This window comes from Misgurnus anguillicaudatus, chromosome 6, assembly GCF_027580225.2.
Source record: "Misgurnus anguillicaudatus chromosome 6, ASM2758022v2, whole genome shotgun sequence".
Lineage (NCBI taxonomy): Eukaryota > Metazoa > Chordata > Actinopteri > Cypriniformes > Cobitidae > Misgurnus > Misgurnus anguillicaudatus.
In genome coordinates, this window is record NC_073342.2 from 3859667 (window position 1) to 3884687 (window position 25021).

General features: G+C 36.9%; 1 protein-coding gene across 9 annotated transcripts in view; it reads right to left on the minus strand.

The window, feature by feature from the left end:
• Positions 1-25021, minus strand: part of LOC129434041 (uncharacterized) — a 117991-nt gene that overhangs the window by 23759 nt on the left and 69211 nt on the right. For 6 of the 9 annotated variants that reach the window (XM_073868365.1, XM_073868367.1, XM_055192842.2 and 3 more), the window contains 2 exons: positions 22350-22472; positions 2676-2762 (listed from right to left, as the gene is read on the minus strand). In XM_073868365.1, coding sequence (XP_073724466.1) covers positions 2676-2762; positions 22350-22472 — 210 coding nt within the window. Of the gene's footprint in view, positions 1-1975; positions 2334-2675; positions 2763-22349; positions 22473-25021 lie in introns of those variants that run through there. The other 3 variants (XM_073868368.1, XM_073868366.1, XM_073868369.1) reach the window with 2 other exon arrangements.

Here is a 25021-nt window from a genome sequence, read left to right on the forward strand (position 1 = left end):
CAATGAACTTGGCTGGCTCTCAATGAACACGGCTGGCTCTCGATGATTAAGCAATGAACACGGCTGGTTATCAATCACTAATCAACACAACAACTTAGTACCAGCTCTATAAATAATCATAGAGTCCTTACCCTCAATTCTCTGGGACATTATTGCAAACCCACCTCCACCCCTTCGCCTCACTATGTACATTTAGCTCAGCACCGGGGATAACCCGGGTCAGGGCACGCCCCAGGCCCGGGGCTCCTTCCCCGGTCAAGGGACGAACGCCCCGGGACAGCACGCCACTCACGCATATAAGCAGTCCCTCTTTATTGTCAGTGAGGCGAACTCGTAAAACTGCAATAAATACAAAGTGGCCAAACCTACCACCAGAAACGATTTGGAGGGGGGTTGGGCGCGTTCATGAAAGCACGGAAGGGAGGGGGAGGAGTTAGCTATGCTCCATTTGTTTGAAAACAGTTCAAACATCAACAAGGTAACATCACACAGATTCGCTTAGAGCGCCTTTAAGATGTACTTTCCTGATAAACAAAATGCCCTAATGTACGGTGCCCCTAAGGAGACAAAGAGCAAAAAATAAATAAAGTTTAGTTTCGCGTGCGCACGTGAAACTTTCGTGTGCGCACGTGAAACTATTGTGTTTAGTTTCGCGTGCACGCGTGAAACTTTCATGTGCTCACGTGAATCTATCAGGTGCTCACATGAATCTATGAAACGCAATAGTTTCACATGCGCAAGCGAAAATTTCACATGAGCACGCAAAACTAAACTTCTGCACATAAAGGTTTCGCGTGAGCACATGAAACTAAACTTCAGTAATTTTTTACTCCAATGTATTTTCTTGATGAACAAAATGCCCTAATGTACGGTGCCCCTAAGGAGACAAAGAGCAAAAAATAAATAAAGTTTAGTTTCGCGTGCGCACGTGAAACTATTGCATGTGCGCGTGAAACTATCGCGTTTAGTTTCGTGTGCTCACGTGAACCTATCGCGTGCGCACGTGAAACTATCGCATTTAGTTTCGCGTGTGCACGTGAAACTTTCGTGTGCTCTCGTGAAACTATCGCGTGCGCAAGTGAAACTATCGCGTTTAGTTTCGCGTGCACGCGTGAAACTTTCATGTGCTCACGTGAATCTATGAAACGCGATAGTTTCAATTGCGCACGCGAAAATTTCACGTGAACACGCAAGACTAAACTTAAAGCATAACTAAACCCCTGGTCAGAGCCTGACTCCACCCACTGGCAATATTTGAAAATGCAAGAAAAGTGGGCAGATCCCAAGGAGATAAAGGGGACGAACTAAGTGTGTGTTGAGATCGTAACAAGGGCGTGGTGATCTTGAACCTGCTTTCGTGACGAGTCATTTTTTGGACTCACCATCCAATAGGAAAATTCAACTGCAGTAGCCACCGTTTAACCTGAAGAGGGCAGCACTCAGATGTTTTTACACCATATATTGTAGTATTGAAACACTTTATATCAAAATGTCAAAATACTTACTAAAATCAATGAACAGCACTAATAAAGCCCCATTCTTACAGATCATTAACTAAAAAAAGTTGGTTTAGGGTTTAGTTACGCTTTAAAAAAAAATCTGCACATAAAGGTTTCGCGTGAGCACATGAAACTAAACTTTAGATATGTTTTACTCCAATGTATTTTCTTGATGAACAAAATGCCCTAATGTACGGTGCCCCTAAGGAGACATGGAGCAACTTACCCCACTGACAGATTTTTTTCCTGTTTTAACCACTAAATGATATGTTTTTGTCTAAAAACTAGACTTTTTTCCTAGGTCATTGTGCTCATCAAAATACTTAATTTACAAAATCTTAATTTAAGAATTTTTTGACATTTTTAGTGAAAACAAGACAAAAATACTAAGTAATAAAGTCTTTTTTGCAGTGTTTTATGTTATGATTATTTTTTGTGGGGTGGCAATGATGGGATGCCCCCCAGATAGGGTGAAAGAATCTTTGCTGCTTTAAAAATTGTTGTTTAATTTACTTGGATTTGCAAGTGATTTTAAATAATCACACTTACTATTATTTATCTTGACTAGACATGAGTTGCTATGACTTATAAAATGAAATTAATTTATTTCAACTATATTTATAAGTTGAAGTACCTCATCTGTGGTCAAGGTAAATAATAATGTGTGATAAAGACAGAAAGGGTGATTTATGGGTGGACTGCCAAAGGCACAAAGAACCTGTCAGTACTTCATCTGCACTTCACCAACACTGAATGGGATGAGATAAGAGACAGTAAATTATAATATGCATGAGGGTGAGGCCAAAAGCATTCAATGCTGGAGAGTTGGTGTATCTGGAATAAATAAACATGCAAACAAAGAGGAGTGTTATGTTACACATCAGTCTCTGAACTTAAATAAATACCATTTAAAATGTATTTGAGTAGTAATTGGTAAATACAAACTAAATGCAGATAGATTTGTAGCCTCTGGGTTTATATGAATAAGAAATGAAAGCACATGCAAATGGTTTAATTATGAACAAACACGCATTATTATTATTATTATATACTCATACAGTAGCTGCAGAGAACTGGTGTTCAAAATGGTGTGTGTTTCTGTGTGTGTGCGTGCGCCCCTGCAGAGGTGTAAATGTGAGCGTGTCAGTAGGGCCACTGGCTCCTGTCAACTCTCACCGCTCTCTGGTTGACGTCCGCTCCACAGCGCGCCATCATGTCCGCCATCTCCACGTGGCCCTGCTTGGCCGCCCAGTGGAGTGCCGTCTGCAACACACGCATACAAACGCTCTAGCTGTCAATCACCATATTGCTGTCAATCACATTATAGTGATGTATTCAAGCTGTTCTGTCCACCTGGGCTTAATAAGAGCCTGCGGACCTACAGTAAGCGATTACTGAACTCAAGATTATGATGATTCATTTGCTTAAAATATTTGCATTATTGGCTTTGTGGTTTGAATTCCTAAGAAGAGAACGATTATAATTTTAAATGCACTGTAAAAAAATTAGCTGTAATTATCCAGCTGGTTGCCATAAGAAAAAGAGAGAAAATGTTTCATGTTCGTTTAACTCTGAACAAACTGTTGCAAGTAAATAACATAAATGCAAATCTACAGTAAGTTACTGGCGGCTAGTTGCCAGTAATACCCAGTAATACTGTAATTTCTACAAAAAAATTTTACAGTGTGCTTATTGGTGCTTTAAGTAATAAGAAGACTGTTTTTATGGGGTCTTTGGGATTTTCTTGTCTGTACATTTCAGACACAACAAAAATTGTGTGGTTACGTTAGAATTGAAACTGCTATTTGTACACACACACACACACACACACACACACACACACACACACACACACACACACACACACACATACACATACACACACACACGCACACATTGTAAAGCCTGTTTATGCAGCATGTTTGGGTTCATTTGCATAAGCAGATTCGTCCACAGCAGAATGAATGTGAACAGATCTGATGCATTTGCATAGCAGCTAATTCAGCACAATGTAGCTCAGTGAGGCCAAGCTAAAAGAGCCCAATTCAAGGACACGTACTTCAGTGCCAGTGTTCTATCAGACACATCATTAATAAAAACATTTATTTCTTATTTACATCAGTGCATGAGATATTACATGACTCTTTGCATAGAGAGGTGGGCAATGTAACGCCTGCATACAGCAATAAGCAACTTATAACCAGATTATGATTTTTCAATGATAAAGTAAATGACAAAAATTGACACCATACAAAAGGTTTGTAATGACTTCGCTTCCCGGTTGTTTTGTTTTTATGGAATTTTCCACATTTTGTAATATGGGTAAATCATGCAGCAACACTGCAAAAAAATACTTTCTTACCTAGTGTTTCAGTCTTCTTTTTAGTAAAATATCAAAAAATTCTTAAATGAAGATGTATTTTCTTAATGAGCAAAATTACCTAGGAAAATAAGTCTAGTTTTTAGACAAAACAGTATCAAATTTAAGCGAATTTGTGCTTAAAGGAACAGTATGTAAGAAATGTATATCAATTAATCATAAAATGGTCTAGACATTAAGAAATCATTTTCATTTCAAATACTTATATCAATGACAACAGTGGTCTGGCCAGAATATTGTCATTTAAAAAGTGGAGTTGCAGCCCTCAACTGATGTTTATGTTGTCATTTTGTCTATTGGCCACTAGCTGTGTACCAAGTACCAATTTTAGCCACAAGTTTTGTGATTGCAATACCAGTTTTGGCCACAATCCTACATACTGTTCCTTTAAAACAAGCAAAAAATGTGCCAATGGAATAAGAAAAAAATTCTTGAATTTATGAAATTCTTGAATTTTTTCATATGTGTTTATGAAAAAAGTAAACAGATTTTTTTTAAAGCTGATTTTTTTTTGTGCTTGTTTTAAGCACTAATTTATTTAAAGTTTATATTTTTATTTTATATTTTTAAAACTAGACTTATTTTCCTAGGTCATTTTGCCCATCAAAAAATAATACATCTTAGTTTAAGAATTTTTAGATATTTTTACTGAAAACAAGACAAAAATACTAAATAAGAAAGTCATTTTTTTGCAGTGAACAAACTGTGGCACACAATTGAAGTCATTACACTGCAAAAAAATTATTTTTCAAGAAAAAAATTCTTAGTATTTTTGTCTTGTTTTCAGTAAAAATATCAAAAAATTCTTAAATTAAGGTGCTTTTTCTTGATGAGCAAAACGACCCAAGAAAATAAGCCTAGTTTTTAGACCAAAAATATCAAATTTAAGTAATTTTGTGCATAAAACAAGCAAAAAAAATCTGGCAAATGGGGTAAGCACATTTTTCTTAAATTTTTCTTAAATTTAGTGTTCAAGAAAAATGTTCAAGATTTTTGCTTGCCCCAATGGCAGATTTTTTTTTTTTTTGCTTGTTTTATGCTCAAAATCACTTTATATATATATTTTTAGTCTAAAACTAGACTTATTTTCTTAGGTTGTTTTGCTAATCAAGAAAAAACATCTTAATTTAAGAATTTTTAGATATTTTTAAATGAAAATGTTATTTCATATTTTTAAATAAACAAGAAAATGTTTTCTTGAAAATATTTTTTTACAGTGTGTAAATAGGAAGTTCATACTATCTAAGTAAAGACTATCTAAGACTACGTATGTCTGGACTCAACAACATATAGGTTACTTACAAACTTCAGGTCCAAGTGAAGGGTTTCATGTGTTATTTTGTATTCATTTGTGTATGTAGGGTCCCAGAGAGATAAAGAAAGAGAACAAGCAGGAAAACAACATTAGTAATGAGATAACACAACTCTCTGTGGCCCTGTTGCGATACATAGTCACCACTGTTTTCTATTACATCAGTGTGTTTAGCCAAAAGCTTAAGAGTGTTTCTCCAGTCTCCATCCACATCAAAGCTACAGCAGCCAAGCCTTTTGTCAAACTTTTCTCCACAAATTTCTGTCAGCAAGTTTTATCTCTTCCAAATCAGCGGCAGCCTTTAACCTCTTCTGAGCCGATTAGCCGAATGCTTGATTTGAGCATTAGAGATACTATAGCAACCTGTAATCTGCCGCAGTGTGAATCAAAAAGCCCTATGTATCTTGTCACGCAAGAGCTGGCAGCCCACCTTGACCCCATAAGCCGTCTCTTACAGATCCCTCGCGGGGCGGACAAATCACACACTCATTCACAACACACACACACACATTTCATTGAGAAATCTCTCTTATAGCGTTTCTGCTGTTCTCTGTCCAATCTGTGAACCATCCTCACTATACTGAAGAGCATCAATCTGCTCGGGTCTGTCGTTTAGTACAAATGTAAGAAATACCTCAAGTTTAAAAGATTTGTACTATTTCATGTTTTAGGCATTCAATTTTTAAACCCAAGATACTAGCTGTGTCCCAATTCGAAGGTGGGACCTCCGAAGGGTGCATTCAAAGGCCTGTTGCATCACACCAGTGCGAATGAAGGCTATAATTCGAAGGCTGCTTAAAATGTGACCCCAGAATGTGTCCTTTTTTCTCCTGGCTGCTAACGATAAAATAAATAAACCTTAATGTAAAACCTTTGTTAATTAAAGGATTAGTCCATTTTCTTAAAAGAAAAATCCAAATAATTTACTCACCACCATGTCATCCAAAATGTTGATGTCTTTCTTTGTTCAGTCGAGAAGAAATTATGTTTTTTGAAGAAAACATTGCAGAATTTTTCTCATTTTAATGGACTTTAATAGAACCCAACATTTAATACTTAACTCAACACTTAACAGTTTTTTTTAACGGAGTTTCAAATGACTATAAACAATCCCAAACGAGGCATAAGGGTCTTATCTAGCGAAACGATTGTCATTTTTGACAATAAAAATAACAAATATGCACTTTTGAAGCACAACTTCTCGTCGTGTAGATGCGGTCGTGATGCGCCAGCTGACCCCACTACGTCACCGCAATACGTCATGACGTCAAGAGGTCACAGTGGACGAACGCGAATCTCCGCCCCAGTGTTTACATGTGTTGAGAAAGAGGACCGTTCCTACGTTGTTGTATGTCAACTGATACTAATTAATGTCTTTGTGGCAGTTTATTGTTTAAAATGGTCCGCAAATGTGTGTTTTATATATGTAACACGTGACCTCCCTACATCACTACGCATTTACGTTAGATCGCGCTGGACCGGACCTTGACGAAAAGTTTTGGTTTAAAAGTAAAAAATTTTTTTTTTCTTATCAAAAATGACAATCGTTTTGCTAGATAAGACCCTTATGCCTCGTTTGGGATTGTTTGTGGTCCTTTGAGGCTCCGTTGAAAAAACCTGTTAAGTGTTGAGTTAAGTATTAAATGTTGGGTTCTATTAAAGTCCATTAAAATTAGAAAAATTCTGCAATGTTTTCTTCAAAAAACATAATTTCTTCTGGACTGAACAAAGAAAGACATCAACATTTTGGATGACATGGTGGTGAGTAAATTATCTGGATTTTTCTTTTAAGAAAATGGAACATTCCTTTAACCTCTTGTCACTGTTTGCATTATACGTTATGTTTTGTTTTAATATTATTCTGTGTATGTTTCATATATTTCTAAGGATGATTAATTTGATATACTGTTGGTTCATTTAATTTACAGCAACGTGTCATATTTTGCAAATAAAATTCATATTTTCCTACTTTTATATTTATTCTTAGTCAGAAACATCTCTGCTGTGTCCCGCTGACAGGCGCGGTGGGTGCGTACAGCAGGTGACACAACTTACGGATCTTCCGAAGGCTAGCCCGTCTCATTTCAGTTCTCTTCGTGGACTTCGGAAGCTGCGACCTTCAAAGACTGAGTCCTCACTTCGAACACTTCGAATTGGGACACAGATAGACCAGAACTATTTTGACCAGGGTAGAAAGCACCCATCTGGCATTGGGTCTCAAGCAAATTTGTTCGTAAAATGTGCGTATGGACGTTTTAACTTACTAATCTTGATTCAACAGAAACTTTCATACTAAAACGTAAGAATAACTTAGACCACACGTGCGCAATAATCATGAACGAGGAAAAAGAACCCTACAATATATATCTGTGTTATATATTTTATATATATTTTCCTTGTTCGTGATTATTGTGTACGTGTGGTCTAAGTTGTTCTTACGTTTTGTATTTTAGTATGAACGTTTTTGATGAATCATGATATGTAAGTTAAAACGTCCGTACGCACATTACGAACAAATTTGTGTGTACGCATGCTTAGTGAATGAGACCCATTATTATGTAGTACTGTTTCTGCAATTATGAATGAGTTATTACAGTTTTTTACAGACGCTAGGACAAACCTCTCAACACCCAGGCCACTCCCGCAAAACTCCCCACACAGTTCTAACAAACTTTTAGTTTGGCAAAGCAGTTAATTTCACATTCAAAATGCACTACAACTACCAAAACACTTTATTCAGGTCTCAAATCAACTCATTCTTCCAGAACACTAGCAAAAGTTGACAGCCGACAAACACACTTTGTCACCCACAAAACAATGACCTAAAAACACTAACAACATATAGCATTATACAATGTTTTCTCTGTTTATAATTCACTGCAATATATGCTACTGGAATGAATTCGACATGATGCAGAATTCTTCAATATTTTATGTTGTTTATTTATTTTTACATTTTTGCATTGCGTAATTCCAAAATAACATAATTTGTATACACACCATCCACTGATAAAGACAGATACAATAGTAATACTAATCTAGTCCAATTGTTCCAACAGTTTTTATAGCATTTAATTTTAAGATTTAAAATATATTTCATTAAAATATTACTGTAGAAATGTAGCAAATTGCTGTCTTATTCAGTTTTGTATTGTGTTATTGTTTTGAACGCAAGTTTAACAGTTTTGAAAACAGTATGTAAGCATATTAAAAAATTGGTCTGTACGTACAAAGAGTTTTGTCAGTTGTTGTGTCTGAGTGAGAAAAGAATTCATGAAATTTGAGAGATGTAGTCATTGAATGCATTTTGTGCCAAAGCAATGATAACTGATTCTCAGTTCTGTTGTGCTCACTGTGTGAAGAGTTTTGCAAAAGTGACCTAAGTATTGAGAAATGTGTCCTAGCGTCTGTAAATAGCAAAACACTTTGCTTAACAAATCTTACCAATAAATAAACAGCGCTTGCAAACATATGTTGTCTCCAATCTCTATCTAATAACCCCCAAAAAATAATAAATACACAAACTTGGATATAAAAAAAGATTTGATCAAGCCAAACATAAAAAGTGTAATATGTGTGTGTGTGTGTGTGTGTGTGTGTGTGTGTGTGTGTGTGTGTGTGTGTGTGTGTGTGTGTGTGTGTGTGTGTGTGTGTGTGTGTGTGTCTGTGCCAGATGGAGGCTCTGTCTTTTATTGGCAGTGAGAAAGAACAGCTTATAGTGCTCCTCTGTGGTCCACTCAATAGAGAGGCTGAGACCCTCACAAACTCAAAGCCTGATGCTTGTCACCATATGGAGCTGTTTAAAAATGGCCACAGCCTCATACTAAAGAACAACATTAACACTCTCTTACAATGACTGCTGGGGTAACAATGAATTATTGCACAGGACCAGCGGTCACACACAAACACAGACACTCACTACTGAAGCTACAGTATTTAAGAGGAAATCTCTCTCACAAAGACGATTATATTTACAACAATACAACTAACACTCTCATAAACATGCTGTATTACATGAAAATACATAATTTAGGCTTATTTATGACTATGAGTTTTTTTTCACATTAAGATCTCACTAGTAACAGATTTATTATGTACTATACATAACACATGATTTGGGTTTTTCTAAAACTGTACACACAGAGGCACACACACCTATTCCGCATTTACGATACCAAATACTGAAGCTATGCAGATATTCATTTCTAGGAAAGCTTTATTGGTTTGTAATAGTGAAACACCATTTTAAGGTATAAATATTCAACATATCTTTTCTGGGCATAATCTAAAAATCATCTTGACAGATTGTTATGGAGAGTCTTTTGAAATTAATTAATGAGTAATAAAATCCAAAATGGCTGACGAAGTGAGAGGAATGTTGATTATAAATCAGTGGCGGCTCGTGACAGCTCTTCCGAGGGGCGCAAATTCATAATATGTGTTCGGAGTGTCATGTGTTTTGCTCGTGTTTTCAGAATATGTATTTGTTGCGTCATGTGAACCATGTGCATCACGTGTTTTGTCAAAATAAGTGCCTGCTGAACACGCGTCAAAACCGTTTATGATAAAAGAGAAGCTCACGTTCACAAAATACACGCAAGACACTCCCTTAACATTAAACTCTGATTACGCATGAGATTATGCAAGTATCTGGTGAGCGTCTCTTTTATCATAAACCCTTTAGACGCGCATCTGCAGCAGACACTTATTTTGACAAGACACGTGATGCACATAGGTTCACTCGGCACGGCGAAAACATATTTTGTAATTACGAACCACACACGACAGGCTACTTACATGTTGTGACGAACTTCTTATCGTGTACCCTCGAAAAAAGAAGTCACCGGCCGCCACTGCTATAAATATATTTTATTTAAAGAGCCACATAGATCCAAAAACGAAACTGACCTGTATTGCATTGTGTCATGTAGCTGTCCATCAATGTAAACAATGTGCAAAGTTGTTGAACCAAAAAGTGCACGATTAATAAAGTTATTGGCTTCTAAAGTAGGGAGTCGACTCTGAATCGCTGAAATGAGTCGTCATATGGATTGAACCTCCTGCCTGACTTTATCCACGTAATACCAACACTTTGCATAATAATCTCCGCCTACAGTCTTGCCCGCGGGAGAAACAAAAACTATGACCTGCCCACAGAGACATCAGCTAGTTAGTGTGTAAACATCATATCACGCTGTGTTTTCAGTTTGTGTTGTTTTCACTACCAAAGAATCTGTGGTTAAAATTACTTTTTCACTGAGGGATTTACTAGACGTTTGGCAATGAAAGATGGTTCAGTACTCACTTTATTTGGAACAACATGCGTCTCCTAACCACAACTTGTAAGTATGATTATAGCTACATACTTGCTTAAATGAGTGTAAAATTGTTTGTTTCTATCGTCGATTTTATTGCTTGGATTAATGATGAATGATGTCGTTGTTTAAACTCTTAATATACTGTCAGAGAGTCACATTACCAAGCGGCTAACGCATGCTGCACTTATGGTTTTGCTATGACATGGTTAGTTTACATAAATGCTTAAATGAGTGTAAAATGTTAGTTTCTATCGTCGTTTTTATTGCTTGGATTAATGATGAATGATGTGTATTGATGTCGATAATGTCTTCTCAGTAAATCATTTTAGCAGTAGGTCAATACATATTGCACTATTGTTGGTCTGTGCCACTGATCTGTGGTCTGTGGAAGATTCTGTCAATTGACCAATCAGAGCAAAGTAGGCTACTGAAAGGTGGGGTTTAGGCAGACTGAGTCGTTGAACGGCTTCACACGAATTGTTTGTGGATCTTTGAGAATTGGGGTAATTTTAAATTTATATTTTAAGAAAATTACAGTGTTTTTTGACCTTGCATGCATTTAAACCTGTTGTTCGAGACTTATAAACAGTATTGGACGCTTAAAATTGGCATCTTAGTGGTTCTTTAATACTACAATGTACAAATATGTAATAATAATAATAATAATAATCATTTCTTTCTTTCTTTTTTTGGCTAGTAAAAGTTCTGAATGGCCGGTATCTTAAAAATTTAGTAGCCAAATTGAAAATGAAAATTAATTTCAAACCCTGGAAGTAATGTACACGTAGTCTTACAAATTAGAAGTCCTTTGTTAGTTTTCCTACAGTCATTCAAGAAATATGAATTAGAAATAAAAAACAGAACATGTCTTTCTTGTTGGTAGTGTATTTTTAATTTGATACCCTTTCATCACAGAAAATTGTTGCAATCTTACCGCATTTACTTTACAATACTGTGAAATGTTTTTGTATGTACACAAAAGGCCAATAAAAAGAGTAAAGAGCTTTCCTTAACCTAAAACTTAAGTAAGAGTTTAATCCTTTTATACCATAGTATCTCAATCCTCTGCTCCTATTGGCTGAAAGCTAAGGAGAAGTGCATGTCAGCCCAGAGGCGGTCGCAGCAGTGCCTGTTTGTAAATCTAATGATTGCCGTGTCATTACACTGTAATTAGCCACAATGAGCATTGGGCTGCCTGTGCACAGTGGAACGTATAACAAACAGACACATTAGCATAAATTAAATTCCTTATCATTGCAATTATTAATGTTGAATAAAAACACCCAACTGCTGCATTAGGGTGCCTTAAGGTATAAACTCCTTAACTATGTTTTCATATTTCTCAATGGCTTCTCTCATTATTTAATCATGTGCTATGAAATATATGTACGCAGACCTCTTCAATGTCATTTTAGTGAATAAAGATTGATGGGAAGCAGTGAAATATGTGCAGTGAAATATGTGCAGTGCAATAGCACCTGTCAGTGTGCCAAAAATCTATTAATCCTGTTTATATAAAAATATATAAGGAAACTGGTAGAAAATTTTGTTAGCATCGCTAAAGGTCAGGGGTTCAATTCCCAGGTAACACACATACTAATAAATACTGTACTTAAATAAGCCACTTTGGAAAAAAGCATTTGATAAATGTGTAAATGTACATGTTTTATTTGCCAGAACATTGCTAGGTGGTTTCTTGTTGGTACTTACTGGCCCAAGTCAAAAACGCCCAACCTCCATACGACATTTTGGTCGCTATATAGCTTGGGTCTGTTTTACTGCCACCACAAATACATATGTTAACTTTATATAGTATTACTTACACCCTAAGTATACATAAAATAGTGCTAATCACTTTATCAAAAGCATTGATAGACTTTAAACTCTGCTAGAAGAGCATACTTACCCCCTAAAAGTCCATTGAGATCAATGAAGTGATTGAAGACAACATGAATTAAACATTGTTCTGATGTAAATAAAATACTGTACAATGAACTCTGAACTCTTTTTCATATTCTAGTCAAGAGAACTAATGAGATTTATTAAAAGCACTACTCCTACTAAACCTACTCCACTAATCCATTCCACCTTCATCAACACATCACAAGGCTAAAGTTTACCAGCCCAACTATAGGGGAGGATTGTTGTGAAGTACAGGCTAAAGGAAAAACCAAATCTAGGTACATAGATTAGCATCTACAGAGGGATTATGGACACCTACTCCTATTTCAAAGCCTCGACTATTTTTTTTTTAAGTTTTGGGGGTGGTTGGCTCTAAGCTGAGAAATTGTGAGTCTAAAGGCTAAACTCTCATTTGATTCCTGTGGGATCTTCACAGCTTAATCCCCAGATCCACGTCTCATCTTCTCTTGTTATTCGATCGCCATAAGATCAGTGTCCGGCCGGGTAAAGGACACCCCCTTTCTCATTTCCACCCCCCACCCCTTCATTAATTTCTCTTAAGAAGATTAGCGAGCCTTTGGATGTTATTGTTTACAAATCTGATTTGGCCGGTGTCAAATTCTTATAAACAACAGCATTGCGATGGATGCGAATGACCATCAATGCCTTTAGTATTCATCAACAATTGTCAGCAATGGCTAAATTCTACATAGGTTTTTTTTGGATCCTTGAAGGACACTTGCAGAAAGAGGAAGGTTTTCTCAGGGTTGTTCCAAATAAAAGTGAGCAACTAAATTCCTTCAGGAAGGAAATACACACGAGACAATAATGTCATGAATATTTCAAGTGTTTTGCCTTACAAAGTGATTAGGTCATGCTCCCTTTTAGATGGAACTCACCCGAATTCCTCTGGCCAAAAGTATGTGGACATCATTGATGTTCAATGAAGTTAAATGATGAAGTGACAGAGTGCTTTTACAAGCACAAACTTACTCTAATTATGGTTAATTAACTGATAATGAGTAAGGTCTTCTAGGGTCATACGTTGCTAAAGCAAATCCAATCAGCACAGGTACACTCTAAAAATGGTGCAAAATATACCTGTGTACAACTTGTGAATCATATTATGTTATGTTGAACCTTGAGTGGTGCTATTCCCCTATGATTACAAGCTTTTAGTACTATTTAGCACTATTTTTTTAGAGTGCAATTTTCTGCTTATTACTCAAATTTTACTTTACATGATGTAAACATCTTTACAGGCTTTTTCGGAATTTTGTTCATGTTGGCATGTTTCTGCATGTAAAAGATAAATGTCACAAATGGAAGTAAGTGTAAAGTAACACACAAAGTCTGCCCTCGACTTGAAGAAAATGTGAAATTAAAAAACTTACGTGTTGCATGATTAGGTTCTGCAGACATGAGATATGAGATATTACAGTACAGACGGTTTCACGTACGGAGACGCGATTACGCATCTGGTCAGAACTTTTTCTGTTTGTTTAATGGTCTTACTAGTTGCTAAACTGAACTCTTGAACAAATACTGCGTTGAAAATAACAAATGTTTTGGTTTCCTAGATAATCTACGTATTGTTTATTTTGGTTGTTATATAAATAAACTACTTTAAAAGGACTTTGTTGTTATTTATTCTTAGCGGAGTTTACCGGAAGTTATGTGTGTTATTTCAAAAAAGCCGCTTGTTTATGTTGTTACTGCTGAAACCGTTTATAGCTTTTGACAGATTTCCTTGACAAATCAAACCTAATCTTCAAATCTAGTGTAAACGCAGTTCCTAATTCGTCAGTCACAACGTGACATCTCTGTTCCCTTCCTTCAGGGAACGAGGGTTACAAACTGAGACGTTTTCTGCATATACCGTTGTATTGATTTGTATGCACTGTAGAAAATATTTGTTGGTTTAACTTAAGGGGGGGGATCAGATTCAGAGTGATGATCAAAACATACATGGAGTTTGAACTGTTTGCCTTAAGGATACTTCTAGGTTTTATAAGTTGGGTAACAGTGCCACCTGGTGGATAATAGCAGAAATAGGGATTGCTGGAAATATTCGTCATTGGCAGGGAAGCGTTTTCTCTTATTTGACGAGTTAACTCCTCAATGGAGTTGGATTCGTCATGCTAAAAACATAGGCAAAGACCTTACGTATCATTTCTTTTATGGGCAATTCCCCCGGGAAAGCAAGAAGTCACAGGCATCACTTCACGTGACAGCTTTGTTTTATATCAAGACTCAACAACGGTACGAAAGAAGAAGTGTGTTTTTGGATGTAAGGAAAAGTAAGTCAGCATTATGGAAACAATGGTTATATTTTTATCATCGATACCTGGCTTTCTCCAGCGATGGCCTTGCTCGTTGCCAGTTGAGAGACGGAGGAAGAGACGCGGAAAACGCGGCGGCTCGGCGGTTAGGCTGAAGTTTTGCCTGGCTTTGCAGTCTGGTGTGCGATCCCCGGGTCGTCGAGGGAGATGTTTGGCCGGTGACCATTTTGTCCGCTGGCGTTCGTTGGATCTTCTATATGAGCGGAGCGCTCCCCTGGTTCCAGCAACTGTGATTTCTGGTGTGTGTGGATCCCCCCGTATCTACCGCCGTCGAGGAGTGTGCGTTAAACATCTACGTGCTTTCCCTCGGGTGCGGGAGTCGGAGGAACTGACGGAGTTGTATAGCCCGCGTCTATTCAAGCTGGGTCTGTTAAATTCGAGATCGGTGGTAAACAAGACTTTTATTATAAATGACTATTTTACTTCGCGTGAACTGGACTGCTTATTTATTACGGAAACCTGGCTTACCGTTGGGGATTTAAGCCCTCTGTCGGAACTTGTGCCTTCAAACTGTTTGTTTTTAAATTCGCCTCGGATGATTGGCAGGGGTGGCGGATTGCTCTCTATTTTTAAAGATATTTTCTCATATCACCAAATAGTACAAAATGACTATAGAAGTTTTGAGTTGCAATTATTTGTATTTGAACTGAGTAGTCCATTGTTGATTGCTCTGATATATCGCCCTCCTAAACACAATGCAGATTTTTTAAATGAATTTGCAGATTTTTTGGGTCAATTTGTACCAAAATACGATAAATTGTTACTTTTAGGAGATTTTAATGTGCATGTGTGTTGTCCAACAGACTCCTTAGCTAAAGAGTTTATTACCTTGATAAATGTTTTTGACTTAGATCAGCATGTTAATGTTCCTACCCATCAGGGTGGTCATACACTAGATCTTGTGTTATCATATGGTATCTCTTTGTCTGCTCTGGAGATAGTGGAAAATGGGTTTTCAGATCATAAATGTGTTTTATTTTCAATTCCCACAACTTCAAGTGCCTTGAAACCCAAAAGACAAGTACGTAAATCGCGATTAATTAATTCAGATACTTGTACAATTTTTTCATCTGCCTTCTGTGATACTATGCACACTTTGAATTCAAACCAGTATGCATTAAGTGCAGAGAAGCTTCTGTATGAATTTAATTCTAAATGTGTGGATGTTTTAAATGCAGTAGCTCCAGTGAAGACCTTAAAATCTAAACCGAGAGTCGACCCGTGGGTTGACGATAATATACGTTCCTTGAGACAGTCTTGCAGGAAAGCGGAGCGCAGATGGAAGAAGGATAAGCTTCATGTTTCTTTTGAAATGTTAAGTGATTCGTTGTTAAACTACCAAAAGGCCTTGAGAGCAGCAAGATCTGACTACTTTACAAAACTTATTACAAACAATTACCACAGACCAAGAACACTTTTTACTGTTTTTAATTCTGTTATTAATCCACCTGTTTATGAGTATTCTAATGTATCAAGGACCCTGTGTGATGACTTTCTGATATTCTTTGTGAATAAGATTAATGACATTAGAATGGGGATCTGTTGTCCGTCTTTTGATCCATCGACCTTGGTTGCTTGTTCGGCGGAGCTGAAGAAATTTGAACCAGTCTCTCTTTCTCATCTGCAGAATATAGTGAGCCAATTAAAGCCGTCGGGCTCCTCTATGGATGCCATCCCGCCCCTGTTGTTGAAAAAAGCAATGGAGACTTTAGGGCCTTACTTGTTAATTATTATAAATCGATGTCTGGATACCTGTGTGGTACCAGACGCATTGAAACATGCTGTAGTTAGGCCGCTGTTAAAGAAACCCAACCTAGATTTAAATGATATGGACAATTTTAGACCTGTTTCAAATTTGCCTTTTATCTCGAAGATTTTAGAGAAGATAGTTTTGAAACAATTGCAGAGTTTTTTAGATGACAATAAGATATTTGAGTGTTTTCAATCTGGTTTTAAAAAATATCACTCGACAGAGACTGCACTTCTGAAAGTTTTAAACGATGTGTTAATAGCTGCCGATTCTGGGGTTCCTACTGTATTATTATTATTAGATCTGAGTGCAGCCTTCGATACAGTAGATCATTCTATTCTTCTTGCCCGTTTGGAGCATTGGGTAGGTATTAAAGGTCCTGCCTTAGAATGGTTTAGGTCTTATTTGTCAAACAGGACGTTTAGTGTTAACATTGGGGAACATTTATCGAAGGCTGCTTCTCTGTCCTGTGGTGTTCCGCAAGGATCCATTTTAGCTCCAATTCTTTTTACATTATACATGCTTCCATTAGGGTCTATTCTCAGGAAACACGGGTTGTCGTTTCACTGCTATGCAGACGACACTCAAGTTTATTTACCCCTAAAACCAAACTGTAATGGACTGGAAAAAATTAAGGCGTGTATATCTGATGTGAAAGCTTGGTTAGCTCTAAATTTTCTTAATTTTAATGAAAATAAAACCGAAATTATAGTTTTTGGCTCATCAAATTCACCAACTCAAATAACCCTAGGTAATTTAACCCTACCTGCGAAGACTTGGGTTAAGAATTTGGGTGTTGTTTTTGACGATGGCCTGAAATTCGACAAGCAGATAAGTTCAGTGGTCAAATCCTGCTTTTTTCAGCTTCGTCTTTTAGCCAGAGTAAAACCAATTTTATCTTTTAAAAATTTCGAAAGATTAATACATGCATTTTTGACAACAAGGCTCAACTATTGCAACTCACTGTACTACGGGATCAGCCAATCAGCTTTATCCCGGCTACAAATTGTTCAAAATGCGGCAGCAAGACTCCTAACAGGTACTAGAAAACGGGACCATATTACTCCAGTGTTACGTCAGTTACACTGGCTGCCTGTACGATATCGTGTAGATTTTAAAATTCTTCTTTTGGTTTTTAAATCTTTAAATGGGTTGGCCCCTACTTATCTTTCGGATCTATTGAAAGAACACTCTCCACCCATGTCTCTACGGTCTTCTAACCAGAAATTATTATTTACACCGAAATCGAAGTTGAAAAGTAGGGGTGATCGCGCGTTTTCAAATGCGGGGCCAAGATTGTGGAATGCGTTACCTTTTACTATTAGATCTGCTCCATCCTTGTCGGTTTTTAAATCTAGGTTAAAAACCTATCTTTTTGATTTGGCATACGCCTAAGGGATGTAATGTATTGTAGGTATTGTGTTTTAATGTATTTTTTATTGTTGTATCTATGTAAAGCACACTGGTCAACTGGTGTTGTGTTTAGTAGTGCTATATAAATAAATTGACATTGACATTGACATTGACATTTTGTTTGTCCGGGGTAGCAGCGGAGGTTTGCATGTGTGTTTGTTTAACGCTGGATTTCGTTGAAAAGTCCCAACCGGGTCATAAGTTGCAGGCGCTAAGTAAGACTTCTGTGTTATGTTGGAATTCGTCACATAAGTGCATATAATGTAAATGACACGAACATGTGGTCAATCATAAGTTATCCGGTGTTGCTTGCTCATGACTCGCTTCTCCCGCTGCACGCCCCAAGGCTTTTCTGGAAACATTTCCTAGAGCTGATCCGTCTTTTGTAGATAAAACTTAAGACTCTTTGGATATATGAAGGATGTAATACTACTCTATACGTACTTAAGATTACCTTGAGATATGCAGAAACAGCGTGTGTTTTATAAGAGCTTTAATAAGTTACCTGATTGCCATTACATTTTGAGTTAATTCAACTTAAAAATATTACTTAACTCAATCAATTTGTTGTGTCAACTAATATTTTTGATAGAAATCTGCTTATTTTGTGCATGTAAACACACTTATAGAGATATTCTAGTGTTAATCCATTGTGCAAACGTATTAAATTATTTTATTACAACAAATTACAAAAAATGTGTTTGACTTGCATTTGAAACGCATGACTTAAACTAAATAATTAAAAAGCAGCCAATAAGAGGCCAGAACTCCTTTAATACTGATCACAACAAAAATATGTGTTAATCTATTTGTTTACTATCATTACAAAACTTTTAAAAAAACGTAGTGTTCTGGTAGCACATCTGCCAGGGCATTGCAATAGCAGGTCATAGGGTTGTATACCTTAAATGTACTGTAGTGCAAGTCACTTTGGATTAAAGTGTCAAATACATGCAAGTATAAAAATGTGAATAAAAACGAGTAACAGACCATAAACTTTTGAATAGTGTATATTAAACACTGCGGTAGACTGAATCCTTATTTTAGTCAAGTAAAAAGTAAAGAGTGGAATCTGTGCTTCAAGGACATATATGTGCTGTGTCAGTGTGTCAAAATACTTTTGGCCATAGAGTGTACTTTAGGTGAAAACACAAAGAACGACATGAAAATAGTGATACTGATGCATAAAGAGAGGTGAGAAGATGCAGTATCCTTACTTACAGTGACAAAGTCCTGTAGATGTAAAAAGAGGAAGAAAGGATGTAATGAGATTGTAAACATCACGGCCACATAAGTCAAACATGGTCAAAGGATGTACTGCACAAAGTCACACATCGAAATTTCAATGGACCGCTGTTTTCTGCTGGGATTGCTGTTGGACTCGGAATGAGACGGCACATCTTTCCGCTAATTAATTTGAGAAGCCCTTATCGCGCTCTGTATCAGACTCTATAAGAGGTGCTTGAATCATTTGGCCATGTTGCTTCAAACACAAAGGGCTTTATTTCCCCTAGAGAGTCCAATGCCAAGTTCAAACCCACAAACCCTTTCAATCCTGCCAAGCAATTCCAGGCATGCCATTAATTCCACAAAGCCAAATGTAATTGATTGATAAGGGCTTAAGATTAACCTTTCCTATGAGTTTTTGTCTCTCAATCGCGATGGCCACGTAAGATGCTGTCTATCCCATCAACACTATCTCTTTTATCTGATCCTGCTTAAGAGCATTGGCCATTACTGTTGACCTGGGGGGACTGGACGAGCAAAAAACGTCCACTAAAAATGTCCGCCTTTGCCGGCCACATCTGAAGTCCGATCTGATGAGAGTGTCCCGTCTTATCTTTAAAGACTATAAAGATGAATTTGAACTGGTTCTGGGTTTGAAAAGTGTATTGTTGGGGTACAGAAGAAAATCTTGCATGCTCTTTGAAAACGTCCTGCTGTTGTTTAAGTTAGCATCGCTTACACAAAGGAGCATTTTGTTGGTATCATTGAAATACTGGCGGACACACAGTTGTGAGCTTTTGGGGCGTTAACAAATTTCTTCTAACTGCTATAAAAGCTAAAAAAATGGAAGCATACAAATTAATTTGGCATTATTGGTATTATTAGCTGTCCATAATTTACCAACCACAATGAAAATACTGGACTATAGTGTGAACCTTTTGAAATGTTTAACTGTGACACCCAGTAATATATAACATTAATCTATTCTTGAGGTCACGAAGGCATAAAAAAACTTTTTGGGTTTATAAAAATAGACAGCATTTGTGCATGTATAAATAATGAAGGATTGCTGTGTGACACACTAAAATGTAATAATGTAATTGCAAATACACAATGGGTCTTACAACATGGTTCTTCCCTAACATCTAGGAAAGGTTAGGGAAAGTAATATTATAATATCTTCTACTTTAGGTTTGTTTTTTCCAATAAGCATCACACCCAGAATGTATTTTTAGCAAAACAAAATAACTAGCCATTAAATCTTTTATATATCATTAATATCTGTTGAGCGTCTGCTAACTTGGACAACTGGTAGATATTATCAGGTACAAAGGAATGTAAACAAAGTATGATAAGCATAGTAATGAACTAATTCCAAAAATGCAGGTGGCCTAAAACACATCCCTGCGGCACACCATCATTAACTTACATATGACATTTGTTTATTTACATAAATAAAGTAATAACAGTTGGATGAATAAGAACTATATCATGCTGATGCCTTTGTGGTTTTTAAGTCTATCCAGGAGTCTGTAGTGTCAAAGACAGCGCTAAGATCCAATATCATTAAAAGTAACATGCAGTTCCAGTCAGATGATAGAAGTACGTTGTCCAGGTGTCTTTACTGGCTATACATATTGTTCATTCCTGTTATGCTATGACATTAAAGTTTGGAGTATAGTCAGTTTTTGTAAGTGTATGTGGGTAAACATGCACAGTCTAATGCACAACGATGTATGCGCATTGCGAAAAATTGCATAACCTCTCCTGACCTACATACAACATACTCCTGTATGCCTGTACGTGTGACCTACGGGAGGTTCAAAGTACGCGTGGTTACAAAACACATAGAGTGGACCATTGCATACGCACAAAAACACAACTATACTTCAGGCTAAATGCTAGGTTTACACTACAATGATGTAGTGAAAGGTTGTCAAAAATGTTGCATTTACATGGATCCTTGAAAACAAATAAAAACGCTAAATTATGTATGTCACGCCAGTAAATGTGACTTTGTGAAGAAACACTACGTGCCTCCACACATACGCATTCTTATACAAGTCAAGATAGGTAGGATGAAGGAGGTTTATACTATGGACCCTGGACCATAAAGAGGCAACATTTTGTTTATTTTAAATAAAATTTGTTAATTAAAGCAATTATTTGCCATTTCCTTACTTGCATTAAACAAGGTTACATTCAACATAAAACTATTTACTACAGTTTTCTTTTTAAAGCAAAATTTAAGCCACTTTTTAAAATGACACATAAACATAGAGCCTCTGGTAATAGTAGTATTAGTATTATAGGCGGTAAATGTTGTTGTCAGTTGCTTTAGTATTTAGCAACGGCAGCCGTTCCCTGTCATCCCCGCTCACCGTGCAGATTCACTAAACTTCATGGAAATTTAATAAGAGCTGCTGCTTGGGGCTTCACTCCCGTAGAGCCGCGACCCGCTGCTGCTGGCGGCACATATGTGATGATTTACAACCAGACAACCAGTCTACCACCTTCTACTCTTTCTTTTTCTCCCCCTTTGCTCTGTCCAGCCATGTCCCGTGTTTGGGAAGTGTGTGTTATTATAGCGTAAGTGGCAGAATGCACAGCCTTAGGGCCAAGGCTTCTGAAGTTAAGCCAATACAGGCTGCGCTCGCATCCAGGGGACAAACAATATCTGGAAGTTGTCAGCATGTTTTATTTTCTTTTCTTTTCACCTTTAAAGCGAACCCATGCGGTTTCCCAAACACTATCAGGCAACAAAACGCTCCTGGTCAAACAACAATCCGTTCCTGTCGGAATCTTTTCATCCTGCATCAAAGTCTTCAAACCAGGCACATTCTAGAGCCCTGTGCAGTAATGTAGTCCTCAACCTAATTATCTTGTGCATTACAATAGAGAACAGACAGTCAATGCAACCACAGTCATGTGTACACAAATATGAAATCCAAAAATTATATATCGATATCTTACTTTTTACCCAAAGCGAAAAGATTTATAAAGCAGATTTTATAATAAAAGTTGCTGGTGTCTTTGAAAAATTCATCAGTAAATAGTGATCTGAGATAAGAAGAGTATACATGGTGTAGCAGGCAATGCTTTCACTAATGGTGCAGATGCAGTGGTGCGACCCAAGTTTGAATCCTAGCTCAAGGTCCTTTGCCTTCTATTCACCCCCAAAAAAGAAGGGTACGGATAGGTTTTACCTTTTTGGAGACAAGGGTGTTGTCTTGCTGCAGGAGTATGTACAGGGCAGAATATTTTCCTAAAGCCGCACATCGTAACCATTCCTTCTCAACGGGATCCATCTGCATCCGATGAAACAGTGACTATAGAAGACAGACAGAGAGAAGACTCAGAATATAAGAATTGAATAATGCAACAGATTCAATGGAAAGTTTGCATGGAAAGAGTGGTGCAAAATATGCAAGAAAGAAGTATAACTAAAGGTAACATGTTAAGACTTAAACAAAGTAAAGTCATGTGCAATCTTAGTAGCTTTGTGTATCAAATGCGTAATTGCAAGTGATCGTACTGTACTTATGTACTGGTACAAACATTAGAAAAATAAGTCGCCACAATATGAAAATTCCTCAATAATTTGCTCACCCTCATGGCACCCCAGGTGTTTATGATTTACTTTCTTCAGCTAAACATAGATTTTTTTTTATTAAAATACCGCCATGTTATTTTTGTATATAAGGGCCAACGTTGCAAAACTTTCACACAACACATACATCCATCATTCAAGTAATTCAAATGACCCCAGTGGGTAAATAAATGAAGAGCTCAGATGATAAAGCTACTAAATGCCACCTTGTTCAAAAATGACATAATAATATTGACAAAATGCTCTCTGCACGCATTATAAGTTCATCTAATTCTTTCAATTCAAATCCACTTTATCCCTGCCTCAGCAAAGTCCTCTAAGTGCATTCAATAAGAAAGGTGCAAGAGTCGCATATTCATGGCAACATAGATATCGGCACAGTGTGTTTAAATATGGCAGCACAATAATAATATCAAATCTCATTGTTTTTTGCGGGTCTCATGACTAGTTGTCATATGCGTGTTTTCCCACAAGGAATAAAAGAGAATATATGTGAGAACTTTCATACAATTAGAGGATACTAGCATACTACTAGTGTTGCAATCAAAACGATTTAAATAAAAACTGTTTTCAAGGTCTTCAAACTCTTATACCCTTTGCAATTGATCAGACAAAAAAAAAAGGTCCCACCACTAACTTATGCCATTGGTTGAGCGTATGTGTTGGCCTGATTAAATGCTGTTTGGATGCTTAACCAACAGTGATGGAGGTAAATAGACAGCGACTTTTGTCGCAGTTTCAGTTAAATATCACTCCTCGATTTGGCCCATCTTCGTACCGTCGCAAGCAGAAATACCTATGAAGAAATGCAACATGGATTTTTTTGACATGATAGAAGGGGTTCTTGCGGACCAATCACAGCGCTTGATGTCTGCGTAGAACTGATGTGTTTTTAAGTTTTAGGTGCGTGTCAGGCTACGCAAAGCTAAGTACAGCCTACACATAACCTACAACGTAGATCCTACATGGGACAACTATTTTAACAACAAAATATGTTTAAAACCTATGCCTTTCTGTAAGAAGACCTTTAAGTTTTGATTCCAATTTCGAGTTGGTTCCAGGCAGCCACGCTTTAAAGAGAACCAGACAGTGTTTCTTGTCACACTGATCAATGACCTGTGACCGGGTCTGGGGCCCTGCAGATGCCCGTAGCCAACACAAGGGCCCCGTTGTTCAATCTAAGAGTAGCGCCGGGGATCCAATACTCAGATAACACGATCCAAGGGAAGAGCGTGAATCTCAACACCGCTAATCCTCATGTTTAGCACCTGTTTATGATATGACAAATTGAAACCCCCACTGTGAAGGGTCCTGACATTATTGCATTTCTGTTCAAAACATTGATTCAACATGGCAACCGATGGGCTCCCAATTAGGGCCAGGAGCTGAGCGTGGATATTGACACATGTAACTGATAAATGCTGAAAGGGCAAGAAGTCCAACATCTCAGTATAGTTATTTGGCAAGAATTTAAACCTAAATGTTTCATATTTGAATTAACCATTCAATGATACCTATTAATTTTATTATTTAGTAAATCAAAAGCCTATAAATTATGAATCTGCTTCCTGTTGTGTACATTTCTAACAGTTAAAAACATACATCACAACATTGCAATTAATAAAACTTTCTATATTCTGATTGGACAAGCCTCATTTAATGCTATAATACATCATTTATAATATTATAATACAGCAATATGTGCACACCTGACACTGTTGAATTATAATAAAACTGCAATGTGTGGGGTTGCATGGCATAAGTAGTAAAGCAAAACAGCGTTAGCTCCTGACATTTATGCATGCTAACACTAAATACACTATTCAGAATGTATCGCTAATATACTGCAATATGATTTTAATGGTCTAACTGCAAACCAACCATTGTTGGTAGTGAGTATTGCAGTTGGTATTGCTAACGTGCATATATTTTGCAATAATACCATGTATGCAAACCTCTTTTTTAGTGACACGATATGAAAACCTAGCTAATTTGACTGTTTTCTACATAAAATCATGCTAAATAAAGAACATTTTGTGAATATATAACCTTGTCTTTTATAAGTAAGGCCATGTCAAAGATTTAAATAAAACTTTGCTCCTTATGTCATTATTAGATTATGAGATTTTTTTCTAGATTTTACAGACAGGACTAAGTAATAAGTCGGTGATTCTCACAAAAACTTGGTTTTAAAAATGTCAAGCATGAAAATGTAAAAATTGCTTAAATTTACTTTTTTTCCCCACCAGACATTGAAAAACAAAGTCT